The sequence below is a fragment of the Uloborus diversus genome, chromosome 8, assembly GCF_026930045.1.
Source record: "Uloborus diversus isolate 005 chromosome 8, Udiv.v.3.1, whole genome shotgun sequence".
In the NCBI taxonomy this organism is placed as follows: domain Eukaryota; kingdom Metazoa; phylum Arthropoda; class Arachnida; order Araneae; family Uloboridae; genus Uloborus; species Uloborus diversus.
In genome coordinates, this window is record NC_072738.1 from 91,638,167 (window position 1) to 91,664,149 (window position 25,983).

A 25,983-nucleotide genomic window follows, 5' to 3' on the forward strand; every position below is an offset into this window, starting at 1 on the left:
TTAGACAATCTTTAGTAAAGTTTAGAGTTAGGGTAGGAGAAGAGAGATTTGGGGCTTATACCCGGGAGAGACATTCACTTGAAACATTTTTGAAGTTGGCTTTTAAAACACAAGTTTTAGAAGATCTTTGGTATTATTAGAGGGAGGAGAGGTTTGGGGGCCACTCTTCGGAAATCTTGGTGTGCGCTCTCCCAGAAAATTTTCCGGAATTGCAGCCCTAAAAACTAAAGACGATCTTTGGATCAACCTTGTATCAAGTGTTATAAATTTTAGAAAGAGAGTGTAAAACTTTGACATTCAAATGTCTTTTGTATTTATTTAAAGAATACAAAACAAGCATATGCTATGCAAAATACAAAAAGAAAAAAGTTTTTTATTTGCAGTTTACAAGTTAATACACATTAATTTCCTCACTGAATAGAACTATATGTTTGTCATGCATTAACATTTCGTCTTGGTCTCCATATCAACAGTTCATTTTCACCATCACATCAACATTATTTCTTCACCACCATCCATATCAACATTTCGTCTTTACCACCACACATATCAACATTTCCTCTTCACCACCATCCATATCAACATTTTGTCTTCACCACCAACCATATCAACATTTCGTCTTCACCACCACATCAACATTTCGTTTTGCCACAGTTTGTTTTCACCACCAGAAGCTGATCGACAAACTCACACTTAGAGAGCGAACATAATGCCAATGACCAGGTGGTATGTATAATACCTGTCCAGGTTTTAGGATGCATTCTTCATATACAGCTTTTGCATAAAGGGGAAAAGTTTCTAGATCTGGATTATCCACATCAATCTAAAATTAATGTCAAAACGAATGATTTTATTAAAAAATAGCTCTTTTAAGGAAATTTTAAGATTATTGTTACTATTTTACAAGCACAATAACTTTTTACAGTTTAGGGAAAATGCCATTTTTATCTTACAAAATTAGTAATAATAGTAAGATAAGTCATTAAACAATAACTACCTGACTAGTATTGCTTAACCAAGTATTTATTCTTGGGTATAAATGCTCAGTTGCTTCCTCAGGAAACAATCTCAAATACTTTTCTCCAATCACCTGCATAGCAATAAGATTGATTTTAGGTGTTTTCTTTTTTTTAATAACAACAATTACAAGAAAAAATAGCATAACCCTAAGGCTATCAATAAGTGGATTTTAGGCAAGCTTATATCTGTAATGCATTTCCTAGATTGTGGCAGTGCAAAATTAAAAAGGTTAGAATCAAAAGTCTGGCAATAAATTCGAAATTAAAATTTAAGTAGTTATCCCATTTTTATTTCTTAATAGTATGTGTATAAAACTTCGGTTTTAAGTTCAAACTTACTTTGGACTTGGAGTGATTACATTATAAATTCTACTTTAAGAAAACAGTTTTGAAGTTAGAAAATGAAATGATAGTAAAGTTAAAATCATGATGTAAGTTTTATGCCAAATTTTCACAGAAGAACCAGGGTTTATCGCCAAACCAGAATGGAGAATATGGGTTGTTTTCAGCTTTGCAGCTTGGGCCTTGATTTGAGTTTAATCGTCTGCTATTATGGAGTGGAGAATACCGGTGTAAGTTTGGAAAGGATCAATTCAAAACCGGAGAAAATCCTCTCAATTGATGCTGAAATACATGAGCTACATTTGTTTCTCCAAAACCTTCCCACCATACGTTAAAGGACTTTTAAATTGATACATTACTTGTGACTAATTGTTTCAGTTTTTAAAAAAATTTAAACAGAACTACTTTGAAAACTGGACTTAAAAGTTTCTTCGACACCGAAGTGCCTTCTTGGTTTAGAAGGAACATATTTGCTACTTTTAAATTGAGATAAAACGTTTAAAATGGAAGAATTCTTGCGTACAGAATATTTAATTAGTGTATAAAAACAAATAAAAAACGTTTCGAATGGCACTTTAATTTGATTTAACTACCTTTAAAGTTACAACTTATAAGGAGTAATAATAAGCAACGCAGGGTCGTTGAGCCAAGGTGGGCCCCTTGTCAGCTTCATCATTGGGCACCCTACCACCATAAAACTTCAACCTCTCTTATTATATTTTTTGGTTTTAATTTATTCTTTTAAAAAGGGTAAACTAGTTTAAAAATCATGCAAACATTTTTTACCTTTCATTTCATTTGATATTATTTAGAATGCACATAAACATAGAACAAAGCTACAAATAGCACACAATTATTCTTTGTAACATAATTAATGAATGAATTTATTGCTTTCAAAATATTGACTACAACTGACTTTACCTATATTTTTTACAATACTGAATCCTCAAATCTGAGGTGAAATTTAGATAGTGTTAAGTACAGAAGAAATATAATGTCAAAAAATGCTTAATAATGAGTAAAATAAAGAAAAATGAAAATCTTAAGTAAAATAATTTAAACACACCGACATAATTTAACTTCCGAACAATGGCAGGTATCCAAGACTTACAGCATATATTTCAAAAAATAAACAGATTTCTTTTTCCTTACCTCTTTTTTTTTTTAAAGAGGTTTGGCATATTTTTCTTCCTATTAATGAGCAAGAAAAATGATCATACCTGAGCTAGTAAATTGCGCTTAGGGTCATGATGCAGAGGCGAGACTGTACCCTTAGGCCCAAAATAAATACTTATGTCGACATTTTTCTCATTTGCTTCTTTTGATATATACATTGGTATTCTAATATCCTTAAGCAACTCTGGAATCTGAAATGAAAGCAATAAACATTTTTTTCGAGAAGACAAGCATATAACTTATGTTTTAACCCTTTGCAGTTAGGCTTCCTGACATTGACTTTACAACACTGGAAGGAAAAGGTCAGAGAACACTGAAACGTAATTCAGACATAGTCCGCTGCACGTTATGTTCGCCACGTTTAAACGGACAGATGTACGTTTTCCGAAAAGGGAGAAGCATCCATGTATTGCGAGCCCACATAAAGCACCTGACAGTACTCTCACCCAATAGCGAGAGCCCGCTCATCTTGCGGAGACCAATGAAATGCGACTCTCAACTGTACGGACGTCAAAAAGCTGGCTTCTCGTCACAGTGAGGGGTTTCGTACAATACAGCTTGCAGACATGAAACGAACGCGCTGACCGAAAACTGGTTTTAGGGAGAAAAAATCGTTGCTAACGTGATGTGCTAACGATGTCTGAATTACACTTGATAATTGCAGTATTGTTAGAAAAGTTAATGAAATGAAAATAACCAATTGTGATATAACCCAATCAACTTCATTACTATCAACTTGTGATCAAATACTGACCTTTACATGTCTTGGTATGATACAGGGGCATAGACGGGGGGATTTAAAAATGTATCCCCTTCCCAAAATTAAAAATTTTTTCTTTTTTGACCATAGAAAAGGACTGAAACTCTCTCTGATTTTTTTTTTCCGGGCAGCTACACCACAGGTATACTATGATTGAGATTGCTAATGCTTACAAGGGAAATGCTTTGCCATGTTGAATTCGTTGTGATACTTCTGAATATTAACAGCTTATAGTTCTCATTTTTGATTACTACTTCATTTTAAACTAATATTGTTTATTCAACTTTATGTAACAATGGTAAAGCCTTAAACTTGAACCATTAAATGTGTTTATAGAATGAGTTACTTTACTTACATGTGAATCTATTAAAAATTGGTTAGAACTTAATGCCAAAATGCATTTTTCTAATCAGTGCTGTAATTGGGAGGAAAAGTGGGGGGAACAACGTACCCTCAAATATTTGGTTTTTTATAGTAAAAAATAATGCAACTATAGTGTAAATTGGTTTCAAACATTTTTTCCTTTGGTGAGTTCCCCCCAAACTCTATGGTAAATTCCCTCAAATATTTTTTCCAACTGCAGCACAGGTTGCAATCATACTTAAATGTATGTTATTTGTCATCAGCAGACTTAGATAAAATGAAAAGCTTTCTGCGAACACAATTCCTAACTGGAAAACTTTCTGCAAATAACTATTTTGCCTTATTCACGCTTTTATACAAAAATATAAAAAGGGGGGGGGGAGGGAACTTTATTTTTATTTTATTTATTTATTTATTTTAAAAAAGCATATAGTTTATGCTTACTTTTCACTAACTGAAGAAAACTGCTTAAACTATTATTTTTTGCTCAATATCAATCACATGATCATTATTATTACTTTCATTTTACAGTGAAAAAGTTTATGTAGATCTGATAAAACATGAGCTACCTGCTTTTTACTTGAAAATTTCATGAAGATATTTGATTTTGTACACAAATCAACAAAACTACTTATTTGTTTGAAATTAAGTATTTCTGCAAAAATACTGTATTTTCTGCATGTTATCTGTTTAAAAAAGTTTGAAATTAGTGCTCCCCCCCCCCCCTCTTTCTACGCCAACGCATTTGAACTCAATTTACAGCGGGAGTGATCGTTCCGTAGTCTGTAAAGTTGTTTTTTTTATGTACTTGAATTTTCCCCTTACGCGATCCAGGCTGTGTAAAATAAAAAACTATACAGTCATAGTAGGAGCGGGTCTCGACTTGATTTGCAACTGTTGACTCCTTTGTCTTTTAAGTAATTAGAGTACTATAATCGCGATTTCAAGAAGAAATTTTTTTTAGATTAGTTTTGCATAAGATTTAGAAGAAACAGAAGTAAAATGTGGGGTTTTTAAAAAAAAAAATTTCATTTTTTTTTTTAATTAACGTTAGTAGTGAAAAATAAATTTCTGCAGAGCCAAAAATTTTCTGGCGAACGCCGTTCGCGCGTTCGTCTATATTATGCAAGACTGGTCATCAGCTGTTGAGGCTCTGCATAACAAATCAGAGATCAAAGTGAAGTGTGATGTGTGTCAGATATGACCTAGTTCTTGTTTGCTCATGAGTCATAGGCGGTTAGTGCACCAAAAAAGTGGGGAGGGGGGTCGAGAAGAAGTATGAGAGTTGGGGGCTCTTGGACACCTGAAGCTGTTTTCTTTCTTTCTTTTTTTTTTTTTTTTTTGTAAAATTGGGCCATATTACTGACTTTTAATATTATTGCTTAAATAACTTCTAAAAAATGTGAAACATGGCATCAAAAATCGGGATGGATGACCACTGTACACTTTCCTTTTCATTTCAAAGTTCCATTCTTATGAAATATGATGAAAAAGTCCATTTGATTGGAACTTTTAATTTTTACATTTGTGGAACTAACTCAATATACCCATACAAAATTAATTTTTTTCAATCGATCATTAATTTTTAACTCTGAAAAGTGAGGCAAGGCACTTTGTTTCGGAAGTGAGGCGGGCAGTTGCCCCCCCCCCCATATGAGCCACCTATGTCATGAGTTCCAAATTATCACATATGGCTCAGGGATAGAAGTGACATTTGCCAACAAAAATATAGGAAAATATAGGAATTTTTCTGAAAAAAATATAGAAATTCGATGGAAAATATAGGAATTTTCTGCAAACAATATAGGAATTTTTCGAAATAATATAGGAATATTTTGAAAAAAAAAAGGATATACAGGAATTTCGATAACAAAGCTCGCCAGGTATGACATTTTTTTTTCAAAATGCAATACTACTATTCGATTAAAAACATGTAATTACACTACCTGACATAAGTGCAATACATACGCATAAATAAGTCTAAAAATACACACAAAATCAATTTTACAAACAGTAAAAGAGCGTAAAAACTGTAATTTGTGGCTAAACATATTAAGGCATACTTCTTTAAAAAATAAAAAAAATAGACCAAACTTTTTGTAGATGAACACACAATCTTTCTTAAAATAGTTGTGTCACTAATCTAATTTTTAATGTAAGATTTTGCATGATCCGATACTGCGATGGGCAAGCTGTACAGTAGAATGAAATTCTTGAAGTTCTGTTCTAATTTATGTTATCACTTGACAATGCAGTAAAAGCCAAACTTAAAGTTTTTATAAGTTGTTGAAAACTTGTGCTATGCTGAAATCAAAGTCACATGTCACAGTAATATCAGGGGGTTCAATCCAGGTTTCATTTTTTAAGTCCCCGTTATGCGAAAAAGCAAAATATTTTTTGTGAATTTTCTTTATTTTTGTGAAAAAGAAATTATTGTGAATTTCCTTTTCTTTTCTAGAAAAAAGTAGTTCAGGTAAAAATTTAAAGGGTATGGAAATTAAAAATTTAAATGTATACTGTGTTTTTTTTTTTTTTTTTGAGAAAAATCTCTGATATGATATTTTTTGACCATTTCCCCCCCCCCCCCCTGAAAATCTTGACTTTTCAGTACCAAATTCGATCATAGTTGAAATCCACGATTTCCCATGACTTTGAAGGACACCCAGTAAAATATATATTTGATTTAGAAATATTTGGTCATTAAAGCAAAATAATCCAGACCTAAAAAACTTGGTGGCCACCACTGTCCCAAAGTTTTAAAGTACAAAAAGTGAGGGGGGGGGGGGTTAGTTTTTACTACTTTCATAAAAAAAATTAATAAATAGAACCTTGCACTTGTTTACAAAAACATGCATTTTGGAAAATTTAAGTTAAAATAGGTTTTTAAATTACTTCAAAATAAATAAATGAGAAGTCGTTAGGAAACTGCATTTTAGTAATCAAAACCGTTTCTTTAAGTTCATACCAAAGCCTCCAAATCAATGAGGATCGAATGCAATTGTGCAGATAAAATTTCACTTTTCTAGAAACTAATGCAGGGCTCCCAACACATTTTAGTTTTAGAAAAGGGTAAAAGAGGACCAATTTCAATCAAAAAGAGGACTAAAGAGGACCAGTTAGGATTAAAAAGAGGATCTTGAGAGGACCATTCATTTAAACACAAGGAAGCATCAAAAGGCAAATTAGCTGCCTGCTGCTAAATCCCTGAAAATAATTTGTTAATTAACCATAATACTGATTTTTAATGATACAATTCCTTTATCACCTTCTGCACAACTGATCTTTTTATCCATTGAATAATATTATTTACACAAACATTTGGATGGGAGGGGGGGGGGAGGCACTTAGGGCAGCACTTAAGGCAGCCTCCATAGAACTAAATGGGGCGTTAATGATACATTTTGAATTGAATCAGGGATGCTGGTAGTCTCACTGAAGGATAGATGAAGCTGTGCTTCATCTTTCTATAGTTTAAAATTATTTTTGTGTTTTTCTGTATTGTAATGCTTCTTTAATAGCATTTATATCCCTTCTCCACCGATATGAATCCATCACACACCAAACAGATCTACTGTATTGAAAGTTTCCCTAAAAATGTCTGAAATTCTCAATCACAAAGAGAAGCAGATCACATGAGGCATAGTTTTGCAATTTTCATATTCAAAGTATATTTTCAAGAATCATAAAGCTTACATTAAAAAAAAAAAAAATCCATGATTGCAGGGCCATGAGTGCTTTGAACTTTTATGGGGGGGGGGAACAAATTCCCCCCCTTTAGCAGGCATCATGCCGCCTGCCTTGTCTAGTGGTCAGAGAAGTCTGACTGCGATAGGAAGGTCCGGGTTCGAATCCCGGCTCGGGCATGGACGTACTTTCTCTCTCCTGTCCTTGTCCCCTATAAACGGGTCCTTATGGCATGTGTGTACTGTAGAAGTCGGACTTCACACCAAATTACTCTACAGTTGGAAAAGTGAAGCAAGTGCACCTCAAATTGCCAGCCTACTTCGCACACGACAACAACAGCAGCAGGCATCATGACAATGAAATGATGTACAAATTCAACTTCATATAATTACATAATTCAACTTTGTTTCATATACAGACGCTACTTTAAAATGTTATGTGCTCAATTGTTTAAGTTTTATACCCCTCCCCCTCCCACACAAAAAAACAGTAATAACCGAAAAATAAGCTAATGATAATCAAAATTATGTTTGGAAAACTAAATAAGCTTGAATTAAACAACACAAAAAATATTAATTTTTTAGTTATTTAAGTAAAAATTTAATCGAGTTAATCTGACGTAGCATGTCAAAATAACTTCTAATTGCCATAAATATAAAAATATTTATAAGATGCAAAACGATTGAAAGCTCAGAGAAGCAAATTTTCACGAACCAAGTTCAATGTTGGCATGCTTCCTATAAAATAAATTTATTTATTTTCTACTAAATTAAACCTAAAACATGCTAATCTAAGTTGGAATATGGGAAAATAACATTCGATTGGGCAAAATATTTTAATTATTTACATGATTCAAAAAGATTGAAATTTCAAACATTAAAAGCAATTTTCCGCGAAGTCCGAGTAAGTTCAATGTTACCATGGTTTCCAAAATAATTCCTACGTTAATTATTGAAATTAAATGAAAAATAAGCTAATCTAAAGTAGTATATGTCAAAATAACTTCCAATTGTCAAAAACATCTAAATGTTTACAAGATGCAAAAGGATTGAAATTATTTTCCGCGAAGTCCGAATAAGCTCAATGTTGTTATTATTTTCAAAATATTTCCTTCGTTAATTATTGAAATTGAACGAAAAATAAGCTAAACTAAGGTAGCATATGTCAAAATAACTTCCAATTGTGGAAAACATCAAAATATTTTACAAGATGCAAAAGGATTGAAATTTCCAACGCGAGAAGCATTTTTCCGCGAAATCCGATTAAGTTCAATGTTGCCATGGCTTCCAAAATAATTCCTTCATTAATTATTGAAATTAAACGAAAAATAAGCTAATCTATAAAAACATATGTCAAAATAACTTCCAATTGTCAAAACATCAAAATGTTCACAAGATGCAAAAGGATTGAAATTTCAAACGCGAGATGCAATTTTCAGCGAAGTCCGAATAAGCTCAATGTTATTGTTATGGTTTCCAAAGTATTTCATTGGTTAACTATTGAAATAAAACGAAAAATAAGCCAATCTATAGAAACATACGTCAAAATAACTTCAAATTGCCAAAAACATCAAAATGTTCACAAGATGCAAAAGGATCGAAATTTCAAACGCGAGATGCAATTTTCAGCGAAGTCCGAATAAGCTCAATGTTATTGTTATGGTTTCCAAAATATTTCCTTCGTTAGTTATTAAAATCAAACGAAAAATAAGCTAAACTAAAGTAGCATATACTAAAATAACTTCTAATTGTGGAAAACATCAACATATTTACAAGATGCAAAAGGATTGAAATTTCAAAAGCGAGAAGCATTTTTCCGCGTCCGAGCCGTATTAAGTTCAATGTTGCCATGGTTTCCAAAATAATTCCTTCATTAATTATTGAAATTAAACGAAAAATAAGCTAAGCTAAGGTAAGCACATGTCAAAATCACTTTGGATTGTAAAAAGAATCAAAATATTAACAAGATGCAAAAGGATTGAAACCTCAAACACGAAAGCAATTTTTCGCGATAAATCATATCGAATATATATGTTCAGAAAATTGCACTAATGAAATATTTTTAAAAAAATTACAAGCACAATCCAAACAATAAATAAATTCAAGCAATAAAGAAACTTTTTATACTTTTTTCAAGGTTTTTCAAACACTAAAAAATGTGTGTGTGGTGTGACCTTTTTTTTCCCCCCAAGAACTTTTCAAGGTTTTTCATGGGCGTACGAACTTTGTTTAACACGCGCTGCGGCGGCGGTGTGCTTGGGAGAACAGTAACTTTTAACGAAATGAAAAACTTTTAAAATCTGATATTTAAGTAAAAACAATATAAAAGCGAACTAATCAGACCATTAATGTCAAAAGTCTAAAGCGGACTTTACCATAAAACACGGACTTTGGCGGGAAAAGCGAACCATTTGGGAGCCCTCTGCACATGTAGGAAAGATAAAATGGCGGGCTGCACGTGGATCGCGGAAAAGGGCGGTAGCCAAAAGTCGAGGGGAAAAGTAAAAAAAAAAAAAAAAAAAAAGGAATCGGAAACTGAAAATATAGGAATTATAGGAACTTTTTTCAGAAATATAGGAAAATATAGGAATATAGGAACGCTTGCGATGCCTGATGGCTTCAGGCATGGCATATTTCAAAAGAGCAGGGGTATTTCAAGGTCTGTAACTGCATTTTTTTTTCCAGCTATATTACTTACAGCTACTCCCTTCACTAGTTATATTAAACTGATGACAAAAAAAATAAAAGTTTTCAAAAATGTCATTAATGTACAGGCTGATTATAGTTGGGGCAAACCTAACCTGACAGCATTGTGAAAGCTACGCAGATTCTAATCACAGCATTATGACACTGCCAGGTTAGGCTTGTCCAATAATGCTTTCTTTTTTTATACATCAAAACAAATAACAGTTTTCAAAATAAAATCAATCTGGTGAATCATTTCTTTCATCGTAAAACAGTCTACAGTCAAAAAATTTTTAAAGTAATCAGTTTATGGGGAAAATACAGCATAAATTATTTTTAAAAACTGAATTATTTGCTGCTTTTAAAATGTTGTTAAATTTTTAACAAAAATCAGAAGTCTAAAAAAGTAATGCATTAATATTAAAAGTATATTATAAAAATATGAACTTACCTACCTGGTCAAATATATTATGCTGGAGCAAGATATCCAATTTCTTTCTATAATAAACATATAAGAATTAATTTAAGAATCTTAGTTTTCAATACCTTATTAGCATAATTCTTAAATTGTATTTAGATTGTAACAATACTAAATTTTACAAAATTGTATTGTAGTTAATTTAAAACCTAACTATTCTGCTCCTGGTTGTTCGTTCAGAATCACTACTAGATAGCTTATCATTTTATCTTTTCCCCATCAAAGCGGAAGTACTTTTGGGCAGCCTGCCTGTTTCTCCTGTTTTCCCCTAGGTCACATTTGGGCTCAGCAAAATTATGGCCACTTTTTCCTCTGCTTATAATTTCTCTCTCTTTTTATGCATTAAGCGGACGTGTTTCGTTCTTTGAACGGTTCAAGCTTCTGGTTGAGAGCATAGATATGGGAACCATGTTTCTCATATCTAAGGTTGAGAGTTGCGGCGGACTGGCATTGGAATGGTTCTAGAGGTGTGCCACGCTGAAGATTAATTAATGTTCATTAACTTATTCGAACATGCTCATTAACTTATTTGAGTTAATAGTAAAGCAGGAATTGTAATTGAGTGGTTCCAGAGATGCGTTGGGTTGAAAATTAATGAAATTGCCAAAGGTGGTGTACACCCAATCTGCCATAGACGGATTGCACAAGCCGTCAAAGGTGACTAATCTAGCCGCTGTAGCGGCTAGTATTTTTTTAATTGTACATTTAATAAATATTTTAACGAGTATAATATTTATACAAACTTCAAAATAAAAACATAAGAAAAATTGGAGTTTTCCATCAGAGAGGAAGTTTTTGCTAAATTGTTTTTATTCTTATTTCATTGAATGATGTATGAAAACCTGTTGGAGGGGGGAGATGAAGGGGAAATTTAATAATTATTTATTTTAAAATTAATTTTTCAAAATTTATGCACAGTAAGAGACATTAAAATTATTTTCCTCATATTGTGTCATCATATTATCACGTGTCTCACTGAACTAGATGATGCAATAGCTTAGGGGACAATAGGCAGTGCTAAAGAAAAATGGTTTCCTACTTTGACTGTCTTGTCCATGAGACAAGTTTGTGCTTGATATGTTGAATAATAGTTAGAGATACTGTTTTGTTCTTAGATGTGCATAAAACACCTTAACTATTATAATTGTACTACATCCAGAAATTCCTGATTTACTGCATTTATCCCTAAGGGCATCCAATTTATTCCAATTCCAAAAACACATGCATTTAACAATTTTCTTGCAATTTTCGCCACAAAAATGCTGAATTGCTCATTAATATGTTGTATTTTAATCTTGCATTGAAATGAAATAAGAGTTTAAAATACAGTTTCAGAAGACTCACACAGGTAATTTTCTCATTAGCATTTAAGAAAGAAAAAGATTTAATTTAGTATTAACAAAGAAATAGTAAATGCTATGATTATTAAGACTAGAGACGTAATGAATACAATTAGGAAAAAAACTCAACACCATGGAGTGAATCAACCACACACTGGCCCCTAGGAATGTACAGGAGTAAAAAATTCTTCTTTTCATTTATAATTTCACAGATTGACAAAAAGTTAGTAAAAATAAATATAATAAGAAGAAAATACGTACAGAGTTTGATTTTATATACTGTGTTTACAAATTGTTCCATAGTCATGAGTTTTTGGGTCCAACTATCATCCGTATATTTAGAGCCAATTTCAATTGGAACTGTACGATATTTTGTTTTTTCCAAAATTGATTCAACACTGGAAAAAAAAGTGCAACTGTAAAACTAAAATAAAAAAAAAAAACATATTTTTGCTAATTCAGTTCAAATTTGTTAAACTAAGAGATTATGCAATACTGTTTTCCAACTAAAATTAAACAAACACACTTTATGTGTTTCAAATATAACAATAGATATTTTTTTATAGTGAGTTTATTATTTTTTTGTCAGCTTGCAGGAAATGATTTTTAAAAAATGCTAATAAGTTTATTAACATGAAAGTCAAAATCATGAATAAGGGAAGTGTCAAATAATTTATAGTTAAAAAAGTGCTTATTTTTGTTAACTTTTATTCAGTATAAAATATATAGAGAAAATGTGAATATGTGTGATTGTAAATTTGCTTTCATTTCTGTATCATGTTAACAATAAAAATACTAGGACTTGACCGATGCATCGGCCTGGCCGATGCATCGGCGCCGATGGTTCAACAATTTAGCCATCGGCATCGGCATCGGCGGCCGATGCTAACTTGCAGGAAACATCGGCCCATCGGCCTTAAAAACATCGAAAAGCCGATGGAATTGGCCAATGTTTTTGAAAAAAAAAAGACCTTTGTTTTACTTTTTAATACAAAGTAAAGGGAGTTGTTGTTTTCAAACAAAATTGTTTACTTAAATTTCAGTATGAATTTATATTTTAGTCACCTCTGAAAGAGTTTTTAATACTGCATTCAGGTACCAAACACGTTAATTATTGCGTTGTTTCTTGCGGTTGGATGTACGTAATATGTATCTCTCATAAGTCATAACTAAAAAATGGTAAGCTGTAGAAGGCTAAATTTTTGCCTGTGGGAAGTGCGCATGTTCCAGTTGTGACCTTCCCTTTTTGTTTTCGATCGGATGTTCTAAAAAGCCTATTAACTGATTTTTTGTGGCTATTAATTACTTATTTCAATGCAAAACTAATATAGCGTCTGAGACTGACGATCATTTGGTGATATACAGGGTGTATCAAAAAGAATCATCTGATTTGGCATGTCTATATTTCGAACAGTAATAAACATATGCAATTACAAATTTTTTTGGATGAAAGGGAAACTGAAAAAGTTTCCATATGTCCTTCCATTTTCAAAGGTGTTCCATATGTCCACCTTTAGATATACGGCATATGTCTAAACGGTATTGAAACTCGTCCCACACTGCAGCGAGCATGTCCTGATTTACGGATTTTACTGCTGTTGTGATGCGCTTCCTTAGATCATCCATTGTTGTTGGTAGAGGAGGCACATATACAGAGTCCTTGATAAATCCCCACAAGAAAAAATCACATACAGTAAGGTCCGGTGACCTCTTGGAGGCCAGAAATGTAAGGATTTGTTATTTTGTCCAGTGCGGCCGATCCACCGATCACGAATCGTTTCATTTAAAAATTCGCGGACTGCCAGATGCCAGTGTGGCGGTGCCCCATCCTGTTGGTAAATGTAATCATTCGAATCTGTCTCCAGTTGGGGATTCTTTTTCCGGATGATTCTTTTTGGTACACCCTGTATTACCGAATTGGAGACCGTGTAAACAAATTTGAGATGGCGAAACCGGTTTTGTTTCATTTTGATCGATTCCCGTTGAACCGACGGTAATTTTTAATTTTTCGATGTTTGTAACATGAATCACAGTAATGCAGTCTTTTCTGTATCGCTTCGGCGGAGTTACAAGATTGGGGCCAGTCGAAATATATTTTGGGGCCGTATTTCTCTATCACAGAAGTTGTAAAACATTTATCAAAAGCATTGTTGTAACTCCTGCGGTGCCCCTATGGTTATGGGGCCCTCGCGCAATTGCAACATTTGCTACATTTTAAATCCGCCACTGCAACCTTCAAAACAAACTCGGATGCAAGTTTTAAAAGGGTTTTTCTGCTCAATGTTTATTATTATTTTGAACTCTATTTTTTGCGACTATTTTTTGTATTTCCGAGAACACTTGCGTGCTCCTCCTCCCACTCCCTCAATTTCTGAAATTAAACTAAAGTTGTACTTCTGAGTTGTTTAAAACTAACACCATTCATAAAATTATATATTTTTTTTTCAATTTTTATTTATTGTTTAGGAAGAGTTTAGAGCATTAATTAGAAATTTATTAAAGACGTTTTGAATTGTGACATAATTCGGAAAACAAAGAGATTTTGAATTTTTCTTCGGAAGTGCTGAAGTAGATTCAGAAACTCTTCCGAGGCATTGGAGATAGCGCTTCTGTACTAAAAAAATTAAGCCGAAGTTGGGGCCGAAGTTTAACATTGTGAGTTACTCCAAAATTAGAGGGTGACCCCCTAATCCGCCCTCGTCGTTTCAAGCATTTCTTAAATATTTAGCGATTATTTATTTTGGTCAAGAAATGTCATTTTGCGTATTTTTTATACTTGTTTCACCTACATTTTGTAATGCGTCACCTTTTTTGCATCATTAATATCGATCGATTTTTTTTTCTGTTGTAACTATTTTTATGTATTTATATAAAATCAATGAATAAGTTATTTTCGTTTTCATCATATGTTTAATAATATGCTACAGAAAAGTTTCAAGGATTTTCTACTATGCAATTTTTTAAATTTCAGAAAATTATTGTTAAATTGAAAAATTTAATTTGAACGTGTTTGTAGTGCTCCATAAAAGATTAATCAATCAAATTGTTCAATATTACGTGTGCAAACATCAAATCAAGTAGTATGTATGTATATGTATTCAGTTATTAACTTGGGGTAAATATTGAGTTTGTTTCTTGTAGCTGCGTTTTAAGAATCTCACTCATTTCGTGGCTATTTCTTTTTTCCGCAAAATTTACGCCACTGTTATACATTTTATGAAAAATGCCAACTTTTCTATTCATAAATTTTAAATAAGTATAAAAGTATTCCCATTATGATTTAATATTGTAATTTATCTGTTACCTTTTTTGTTTAACTTGATGACTAAAAAATGTCTGCGTGCAATCTTTCCACTTTAATAGCGTAATTTGTTGACGGTTTCATAGTTTTTTTTTTTGAATGATTAAACAACATAATTTAATGCTTTTTAATTATGTTTAGTTTACCTAAATCCAAACATTATTAAAATATTACTGAAATCTTAGTTATATGTTCAATTAAAAAAAAATCAATTGGTTATTAAACAGTCTCTTTGTTTTTCCTCCATTTTTTTTTCTGTTGTTCTTCGTCTTCCATCATACAGCAGTCAAAAAAGGAGAAGCATAACTACACCCTATACAGATTGTACGTAGTACGATCCAAAAGTTCGAGGGATAAGCTGTATAAAACCTTACCCAGAATAGTGCACATTACCGAAGCACATCCACCTACAAAAGGTCATCTTGAGGGACTATGTACTTCTGCCAGTGTTCATATAACTTTTGGAAAAACTCCTGGAAGCCATTTTTCACTACCTTCTGTGATGCAGCTTTATCTTCTCCTGACGGAAGAAAGCGGCATCCATGCAAATGTTTTTTTTGCTGGAAACAGGTAAAAGTCACACGGAGCTAAGTCCGACGAAACGTGATGTTATTGGTTTGTCATATCAGAGTATTGACCAATCGAACCGTGCATCCTCAACATGAAAGTCGCCTTCTTCCCCACGATGAAGTCAAAGCAGCAGCGAAAGAGCCCTTACAGGAGGTTGCGATAAATGTCTTCCAGGAGTCCTTCTAAAAGCTATACGAACGGTGGCAGAATTGCATAGTCGTTCAAGGTGACTATTTTGTAGATAGATTCACGGTAAATTTTTATACAACTTGTCCTCGAACTTTTAGATTATACTACCTACGTATGAGTTTTCAACTTACTATTTCATAACGTTTTTGAGTGACGTAAGTTTACGCGCATGAAAACATCACAAGAGAATTTGCGATAATTTTAACTAAGGAGGCTTTCAAAATGGATATTTCGGTCATCTATATGTTCTTAGGTACATATGCATGTACATATGCGCAGAAAAAACTTGTGAAGTTTAAATTGGATGATCGTAAAATAAAAATTAGGTCGAAATCTGATTTTTTTTTTGGGGGGGGGTGTATTACAATTCTTTATCCGTAGAAAGGAAGTAAAGTGAAATGAATCAATGATCCTTTAAATCCCTGTTTTATTAATTTTATCAATTTTATCAATTTATTTCTGTTAGTTTTTTTTTTTTTTTTTTTGCCATCGGCCAACAGCATCGGCCATCGGCCATCGGCAATCGGCCATTTGGAGGAAAACAATCGGCCATCGGCCATCTTTGAACAATCGGCAAACAATCGGCATCGGCCCATGGGCCAAAAAATGCCATCGGTCGAGCCCTAAAAAATACCAATATAAAAAACATCACATCACTTCAAATCTGATTTCAAAAATGTTATACGTATTGTATTTATCAGTTCAGGCTAGCTCTTATTCACAGCTCAAATCAGAAAAGAAGAAAAAAAAAAAAACTTGTACAGCCCACTGTTTGAGCAAAATTGCTAAAAGGTTAAACCTTAAACCATAGTATAGGGGATTGAAGGAAATGTTCACAATAACTTAGAGTTCATTATATCTTGATTACTAAAGTCTAGAGAAATCCTGTAATAAGATCATTCTATGCTTAAAGACTGTCCTTGGGCATAAATATTTAAAGAATTTAAACAATTTCTAAAGAAATTTGAAATTAAACTAAAAGCTATTTTCAACATGCATAGAGGAAAAGTAAAGTTAATTTTCAGAATATAAATGTAATAATTGATATGCATGCCAGTCAATACATACAAATGTCAACATAAGAAAAGCTTTTTCTCTTTTACATACTTGATACAGTAGAATAAATTTTCACTGCCGATCTATGAAATGCATTTCTTTAAAAAAAAACACAAGTAAACAATAAGTTGTGTAGCTAAAAAGCACTAGGTATATTCTGCATAGCAAACACAACAACAGCATTCTCAGGCAAGTTAAAATAAAAATAAAATAAAAAAAATTATCTTTCCACCTTAGTAAAAAGCTTTTAAAAATGACAAATTGCGTTTATTTCCGATTGTCCTTGAGTATGCAGCCATTTTTGGGAAAATCAAAAACTAACAGAGGTGCACAAGAATGCACTTACCGTTGAATACAGGGTTCATACTCTATTTGGATGGAAAAATTCCATGACTTTTCCAAGACTTCAATGAAAATTTTCATGACCTTGTTACTCAAAGACAACAGCACTATTGAATCTCAAACTTGATAATTTTTTGAAATGAGTATTATTAAAACGTCTACATGAATGCCACAGCCTCATTGAAGCACTTACTTGTAATGGTAAAAATAATAAGTGTACACTTAAAAAACTAAACTATTCTTATTTGTCTTCATCATATAAATTTAAGTAAAATAAAAATGCAATGAAATAAATGTGATGATGTTTAAATGTCTGATATTTTATTTATAAACAGGCAGAATGATATTGAATGGGACAAAGGTTGAATGAGTCATCACTAAATTTCAATAAATTAGCTTCAAAAGTTGCCTTTTAGTGTCAACAGAGCATTTAATCATCCACGTTACTTGACAGTATGTTGATTCTTTAAAGTAAAGCCACATAGTTTAGTTTTTTATGTTTCTAAATCAGATCTTTTTTGAAAAAAATCATTTAGTAATAAATCAATCTTCTGATTCAAAAGTATACTTGTTTTGTTTACTTATTTGCACTTTTTCAAATGCATATAAATTAATAGGTTCAGAAATTTCAGAGCATGTTTGATTCCTGACATTGAACGCAGTAAGCAGTGGGTCGCATGGATTAGTTTTGTGGGCCATATGTTGGGCACTACTGTTTTAAAGTATTAAAATTTCTCTTTTTCTGTATTCTATCGCCTGACGAAAGATCTTTATTTTCTGAAACCTTCAACAAATTAAGATAACCTCTGATAAGTTTCATTATAAAGTTGTTACAAGTGATGGAATAGAACTCGGATGCAATTGAATTGCTTTTTTTTTTTTTTTTTTTTTGAGTGGGCGTGGCAAAACTAAGAACGTGAAATTTCGCTACTACAGAATATGAAACATAAGAAGTGTCAAAAATAACAGTAAATTCAAAATAAGTGATGTCCAAGCAGTTAAATCACATCGCAAAAAAAGGCAAGCGACTGCGACAGAAGTGGATGCAATGAGATTTCAAAATTCAGATTTGACTTTGGGATCGTTCAATTTTCCACTTTTAATAGCTTTTATGTGCTATACTGTTAAATCACTCAAGATTTCTAATGTTCCTTTAGTTACTGTTACTTTCTCTTTGTCCAGGACATTTTTCCATGACTTGAAATAAATTTCCATGACTTTCAATGAAAATTTAATTTTCCATGACTTTTCCAGGATTGAAATTCGCTTTTTTTTTATGACTTTCCAGGATTTCCATGACCCGTACGAACCCTGTGAATATGATACACACACATATTTGTATGAAAATTAAATTGTATCATTAGAGCTTTAATACTCATTGTAGTAAAAACTTATTTTCATGTGCTAATGCTTTGTATATTCCAAATATTATATTAAATTTATGAAAAGATCTATATAATACCAAAAACTATACAACACAAAACTTTTGGTCCCAAGGCGTTCATTATACTGCTCTTCTACTGTAAATAATTTGAAATGAGTAAGTGCACAATGGGCAATGGAGTCGTTTTTCCAAAATTTCAAAAGTATTTTTTCTGAAAGAGTATGCTTAAAAACATAGGATCTGATCATTTTTTAAATAATTTGTTTAAGTTTAATATTTTTAAAAAATTACTTAAATCGGTGAGCTTTCATTGTTTACATTTCTTGGCGATGACATCACAAATGATGAAATGCCATTCTGTGTTGCCAATATCACAGAGCTAAATATTTAATTCGCATCTTTACTCATGTGTATTGGCAACGATATGGTTGATAGCAAGTGTAGAGTGCAATTTTAATTCGCTGCTTGATTATCATAACGTGGAAATGCGAAAGACATATGCGCCAAAACGCATCATTTGTGACGTCATAAAGACCACGCCTTGTTTGAAAAATAGGAAATTTTAAAAAATTAATTTTAAAAAACTACTGGGAAAATGAAAGTATTTTCTGGGCCATGTTATTTTTTATGCTCATTCTATCCATTTCAATGACTAAAAGTAGTACTTTCGACTGAAGGAAACCATTCCATTCATGATTTTACAATTTCATAAAATACATACATTAAAAACAAAGATTTATGGAAAATAAAATAAAGTATTTTACCTCCATGGGGAAGATGACATTGCTGGCCAATCTGCAATGGCATCTAATAACACAACAGGGAGGTTTTTATCAATATAGTTGCTATAAAATTCATCACATGAAACATTCTTTCGCTCACTGACTTTGAACTTCAATTCCACATTTTCTGTTATGTGTTCAATCTTTTGACGTTTCACCTAAGAAAATGTCACGAAATCAAAGGTCATTCAAACAATAATATTATTCTAAGTTTTATTTTATCATATTTAATACAAACAAATTTTGATACAGGTTCTTAAAAAAGGGCCAGGAAAAAAATACAAAAAATAATAATCATTAAACAATGTTAAAATTTCTGAAGTATTCTTTTCAAATAGTCTATCATCTTTAGTGCAAAACCCTGAAAATCAGATGAAATATTTGTTTGAAAATAGGCAATACTATAAAAATATCCCGTCTAACCAAAATTCTAAAAATTTAGCTTTTTTTGACTGACGGGGTTTTTTCCCTATCTCCTTCAAATATATGTACAGTATTGCTTTGCATAAATAACATAAACTTGACCTTTTACACGGTTTTGAAATGCACAGAAAATTTTAAGACAAAAATATAAATTTTAACTTTGTATTAACTACTCACCTTAAAATAATCTAATGATTATAGGCAATAAAAATGTAATGAAAATTACATACAGTAATAGTCTGGTGTTTCAATGAACCTATCTTACAGTGCAAAATAAAGGAATGTAATACAAGAAAAAAAAATATACACTCTCACCAAACACATACAAAATTGCTATTTTCTTGCATAATTCCATTTTCTTGCTCTGAAGAAAGAGTTACTTCTAACTAAAAAACATACATGCGATTTTCTTTGCAAATATACCTCATGTTTACTGTACTTAGAGAGTTTTACATTTGGTGCAAATGAACAATGTACATTCTTACCATTTAATGATTCATATGATGATATTTAAAAACCAAACATGTGTCACTAAAAAAAAACATCAATAACAAGATAGATAAAGAGAAGCAATAAATAGAATCCTTTAGCTGAAAATTGGAAAAATGGATGCTTTTCAAAGCTATATTAAAATAAATTATTTGAAACAACTTTTTCATATGGTACAAGTAGAGATTTTTCTGAAACTAATTTTGCACTATACCATTATAATGTAAATAAATAACTTGAAATTTGAAAAATTCTAAAATTGTCTTTTGTACTGTGCAAATTTAAGGAAGTTAGGGATATTTGCATCATGACAAGTGTAAAACTAATTAATGCATCTGAAGACGTTTTTAAAAAAGTATCTAAAGATAAATTAGAAAAGTGATGGAGAGGAGAGGAATTAAAATTATTCAAAACACAAAATGTATTAAGTTGGAACAAAAATATTATTTTAAGATTCGGTGTTTTTTTAATACCCTACATACTATGTTTTATGCATCATCTGTTCAGAATATGCAGATATACAATTAATTTGTACCAAACAGGGACTTTTCATTGTACAGTGCCAAGATCTTGGATTTTTCCGAGCAAGGGCAAATCTTGCAAATGCCGCATTTACTAATCTTCTTTCAATCTTTCATTTCAAGTTTGAACAAAAAAAAAAAAAAAAATAATCATAAAAATAGGGTGAGTTTGCTTCCCCCCAGAAATTGCTTCCCAAAGCAAAAGCTTGTTCCCGCCTAGATACGGCACAGTCATTGTGTATGGGACAATTACATCATATAGACTCAAAACCTTTTTTCTTTTTTTACTAAAGCAATTAAACATCAAATATCTGCTTAAAAAATATGCTAATGTACCTCACTAGTACATGATTTGTCTAAATTGGATCTGCTTGAGGCAATGGCAGACAATTTTGATGCAATGCAGCTCAAAATATTCTGCATAACAGGAGCACCCATCAATAATCCCATGTCACAAGCTTTTATCACATCCTGCAAAAGAGCATAAATGCGTAAATATGCAAAATATTACTAAAAATATATGTTGACAGAAACATAAATCATGTTTGGTAAATAAGTTTTAAAATGAATTTACACTTACTGATTTATTAACCTTTTTGTCCAACATAAGGGACAGAACTTTGAACAAAGACCCCAGTGAGTAAGCATAGCGCCAGTTCTTATCTACATCTTTCCAATGGCCTGTGTTGATCTTTTCCCAACATATGTCTAGAATAATCTTTGCATTATGGGCACATTTTGTCAAACTCTCTAAAAAACAACAGACCTCTTCAAAATCAATACTGAAAATATATTATATATTGTATTTAAATCTGAAATTTATTAACATAACCAGAAGTTTCTAAATATTAAATTCTGATCTCTCAACTTGGGTGAAATATGCATGAGGCAAACTGTATGGGGCTTTTGCCTCTTGTGTGGTTAGGATCAGAATAAAAAACCAAAAAATTAATTATATTTTAAGTAAAATTATTTTATTAATGCATTTTAATCAGGATATGATGATCAAATTAATACTAACATCACCTCACATAGGGACACATTCAAAATTGTAAAAAAAAAATTTCATTTTGGTTAATGTTTTGGTTAAAACTCCCCGATAATTCATTTATTTCTCTGTTCTGTAGCTACATTGCATTAACAATATAAATATAGATATTAATTATAAATATTATACATGCATTATTTTATTTCATTTTTTACTTTTGACCACAATTTCATACCGTTTAATATTTAGGTTTATAATATTTAGTCTTGAGCAAAGGAGTCAAAAGAAGGATTATTTCTTTAATTTTCTGAAACAGGAAGGGCTGAAGGGGGGGGGGGGGATCTGGGCACAGGATACCAGATGTCATTGATTTAATCTTTTTATATAAATCTTGGGCTAATCTTGAAATTAGGTAAAATTAAAATGCTGGATTGTAAGAATTTGAAATATTTTCTTGGATGCAGTTGATACTTACAATTAGATGAAACATTTTAAGAAGGCACTTGATCTTCATTAGAATTTGATAAAGTCAACAGGATCAGATAAGCTGGTTAAGAACCTGTAGTAAGTCATCACTTTTACTGATAGATTTTATAAAATTAAAAAGTTTACTCCAGTTTAAAATATAACTAGAATCAAATACAAGACGAATCTAAGAATACTTCACAGCTGCCATAACTTTTACAGGTGCAAATCGCTATAAAGAGCATAACTTTGCAAAGCCCTACCTAGAAAGTATAATGTGCATTAGTGAAAATATTATCAACCTGAATCCTACATCCTGAAAAAAAAAATTTTTGTTGTTTGACTCAGGACTTAATGAACTCTCAATGGTGTTCCTGTGGTTTTGGGAGCCCACTTGAAACTTGGGATGCACCGATTAATTGGGAGTTACTGATAATCAGCCACTTTGCAGATTATTTATAATAAGTCATTTTTTACCGATTAAATGTCGTTTTTTTTTTTTTTTTTTGAGCAGTCAAAGGGCATTTTTACTCAAAACTAAGAAAAACTAAATTTAGGGGTATTGAAAAAGGGAAGAAGAAAGAATTTTTTCCACTTTACTGGGAGAGGGAGCCGATTGTCACATAACTGTTGTTTTTAATACTACAGTAAATCATTGTTTATGCATCATTCAAGGGACAGGAGTGAAAGGATGCATAATCAAAACATTACTTTCATTTCTACAAGTTTAACAAAAATGCAATTTTATTCAAATACAACATTTTAAAGGTTCATTCAAAGTTTTGATGCAAATAGCAAAAATTATTCTAAAATAGCTCTATACTGAAAATAGAATTAATTTTGCAAACAAAATAGCTAGAAAAGTGAAATAAATCATAACTTTAATGTATATCCTGAATAACAATTTTAAATTATCCAATATCAATCAAGCTCTCTTATGTGGTTATATACTAGGAATGTGTCGTTCATGAACGAACGGGTCAAAAAGAACGAATCTTTAAAATGAACGGATCCATTCATTCACGTAAAAAAGAAACGACCGTTCTTTTGAACGGTGAGCAGTTTTAAACATTGTATTGATGCACTTGTGATAAAGTCGTGTTTGTTTTTTTGAATTACATTCATCTACAAAATTTTTAACTCTCAATCAATCTAAAATTTCCGTTTTCTCAGTCAGTACAATGCATTCATTTCTAATAATTGTAATTCATTTGCAATTTTACAACGTATCCATTAGTAATGTTTTGTGTAATAAAAATTTGAACAACATTTATTCTTTGCATTAGCTAGGATTTTTTCGAAAGTTTTTATCTTTAATCTTGCTGTAAAAATCTTCACAAACTAATCCAATATTAATTTTACAAGTTAATGTGATAAATCTGTACTTCAGAGCCAGACTAACGTAAGTAACATAGTTGCTGCTTTTCAGGAGATAGGGAAAATATTTGTTTGGCACATGCAAAGGATAGGACTTGCGCCCTTTTAAAATTGGTAAATAATTACAAAGGTTTTTTTTTTTTTTTTTTGCAATTACGTGAATTAATCGACGTGGACTGGTATTCTACATACAATTCAGTGTAATAAAAAGAAAATGGCAATCTTTGGGCTTGAACCAGTCTGGCTCTAGGGTACAGAAATGACAAAGTTATTATTTTTTAAATATTCCTTCCACAGTTAATCATTTTAACACTTTTTTGGTCACCTGTAATCAATTTTATCTTTTACCGGGACATGAAGTAAACTGGTCGGGACACCGGGATTTTGTCTAAAAACCGGCATTGTGCCCCTATCAATCCTGGACGTCTGGCAAGCCTATCTATCAACTACTATCTGTATTGATTTGGCATTATTTTCAAGTTGGTTGGCGACTTTCAAGTAGCTTAAATTTAACATTTAATATCCAAAGATAATTAATAAGAATTATTACTGTCTAACTCCCCCCGCCCTCCATTTAAAAGGGTGTTGCATTTTTTCCTGTTCTGATCGGTACTGTGGAATAAGTTTCAAGCTCCTTAATATTTAGGTGAGGTTTTTTTACATATTCTATTAATAATACTATATACCGTATATTATACAGTGCTGTAGCTGGGAAAAATATTTCAAGGAACGCACATTTTTTCTTTTGGGTAGATGCCATGGTTGAAAAATGCTTGTTTTGGAATCAAAAAAGGAGTTTCGACAACTTACGCCAGTTTTTATTTAAAAAGCAGATGTTTACTTTTTTTTTCAATTTATTTGAAAGCAGTTTACAGTAAATTGGCTGTAACTACGTTAATTCTTTTCAAATTAATTCATATTGTCTTTTTTCAAATCCTACTCTGATTCGCTTTAAAGAACATTAGTTCTGTGTTTACTCCAACATTGGCTTTATAATATATCAAGAAATGCTTTTGCCTCATTTACTTGCTGACTTCCGATGCGTTCCGATACCTGTGAGGCTTCTTTTAGTGTTTGTTGCTCCCACCCACTGATGAAGAAGCAGTTTAATTGTGCTTACATTCTACATATAACCCCAAGTAAAATTTTTTGATTAATTTTTCATAGACATATTTTCTTACTTTTGGATAACTTTAGCAATTTTTCCTTCAAAGAATATTACTGATCAAATGAAACATTTTGAATGTTCGTGAGTTTGTCGTGCAGAAAGATCACTTGCAACCTTTTAAAATGAATTAAGTAGTTCAAATGAACAAATTAAATGAACGATCCTCTAATGAACGGATCATTGAAAAGAACGTCATTGCCCATCTCTATTATATACAGGCTTTTAGTTAATTAAAAAAAAAAATAAGTCATCTGAGGTGCTGAATACTCCTTGAGCATTGATTACCACATCATGAATTGAGTTCATGAAATGTTTTTTCACTGGTGTTTTGAGAAATAAAATAAGCATTAAGTTTATCAACAGTTTATTGTGTCTTTAACGTAAAACGATGCTTTACTGTATGATACAATAATAAACTAAAATGATTTTCGTTTCCTCAAAAGTAATGTCAGAGATTCCACTCCCCTCCCCCCCCCCCTTAAAATAATAACAATTTAAAAAATAAGGACACAAACTGCGGCGTAAGAAATTGTGCAATGAATATGTTTTACCAGAATTAGAGTTGTCTTCAAAAAATGTTAGAGCACAATCCGTCAGAAGTACATTGATTTCTTTACAAATCACTGGAAGATCAAAAGGCAAATTAATATAACGACAATTAATTAATGCAGGACGAATATCTGGATCAAAAAGATCAAAACGAAACTTCGCGGCAGTCATACTGTTTACATTTTATGGCCACAGTAGAAGTGGTAGTAGATAATTATGAAATGGTTAAAAGCTAAAATAAGTACTTTGATGGCGGCAAAACTTCTTTTACATTTTATAATTTAGGCGAAAAAATATCTTTAAAACACGTAGCATAAATTTTTTATTTAATAAGCTCTAAAGAAAAGTTTTTGGTTTCCTATTCCTATTCATAGTCACAACTGACTACAACTGTATTTATGTCGAGGACTGCATACTAAGTGCCTTGCCTCCATTATTTTATGTACCGATAGATGGCAGCACCATCACCGGATCGAACAGTTAATGAGAATTTAGAACTAGTCCAAGAGCTAATAGCTACCTGGTGCTAGCAC

General features: G+C 31.8%; 1 protein-coding gene across 1 annotated transcript; it reads right to left on the bottom strand.

The window, feature by feature from the left end:
* LOC129227336 (lysine-specific demethylase 8-like) lies at positions 1 to 25,622 on the bottom strand. The gene is made up of 9 exons (XM_054861879.1): positions 25,453 to 25,622; positions 21,484 to 21,653; positions 21,240 to 21,374; positions 19,453 to 19,628; positions 12,104 to 12,244; positions 10,484 to 10,526; positions 2,582 to 2,728; positions 998 to 1,090; positions 1 to 823 (listed from the first exon to the last, which is right to left on the bottom strand). Exons 1-9 carry the CDS (start codon positions 25,619 to 25,621, stop codon positions 662 to 664), a joined length of 1,236 nt encoding a protein of 411 aa, XP_054717854.1. The 5' UTR covers position 25,622; the 3' UTR covers positions 1 to 661.
* Between the last annotated feature and the right edge of the window lie 361 nt (positions 25,623 to 25,983).

Excerpts from the sequence above, each read along its gene's own strand:
- LOC129227336 (XM_054861879.1), bottom strand. The coding sequence starts at position 25,621 with ATGACTGCCGCGAAGTTTCGTTTTGATCTTTTTGATCCAGATATTCGT. Across the intron at positions 19,629-21,239 it reads ACAAATCATGTACTAGTGAG|GTGAAACGTCAAAAGATTGA; the intron begins GTACATTAGCAT and ends ACATTTTCTTAG. Across the intron at positions 12,245-19,452 it reads ATGTCATCTTCCCCATGGAG|TGTTGAATCAATTTTGGAAA; the intron begins GTAAAATACTTT and ends TTTTTTTTCCAG.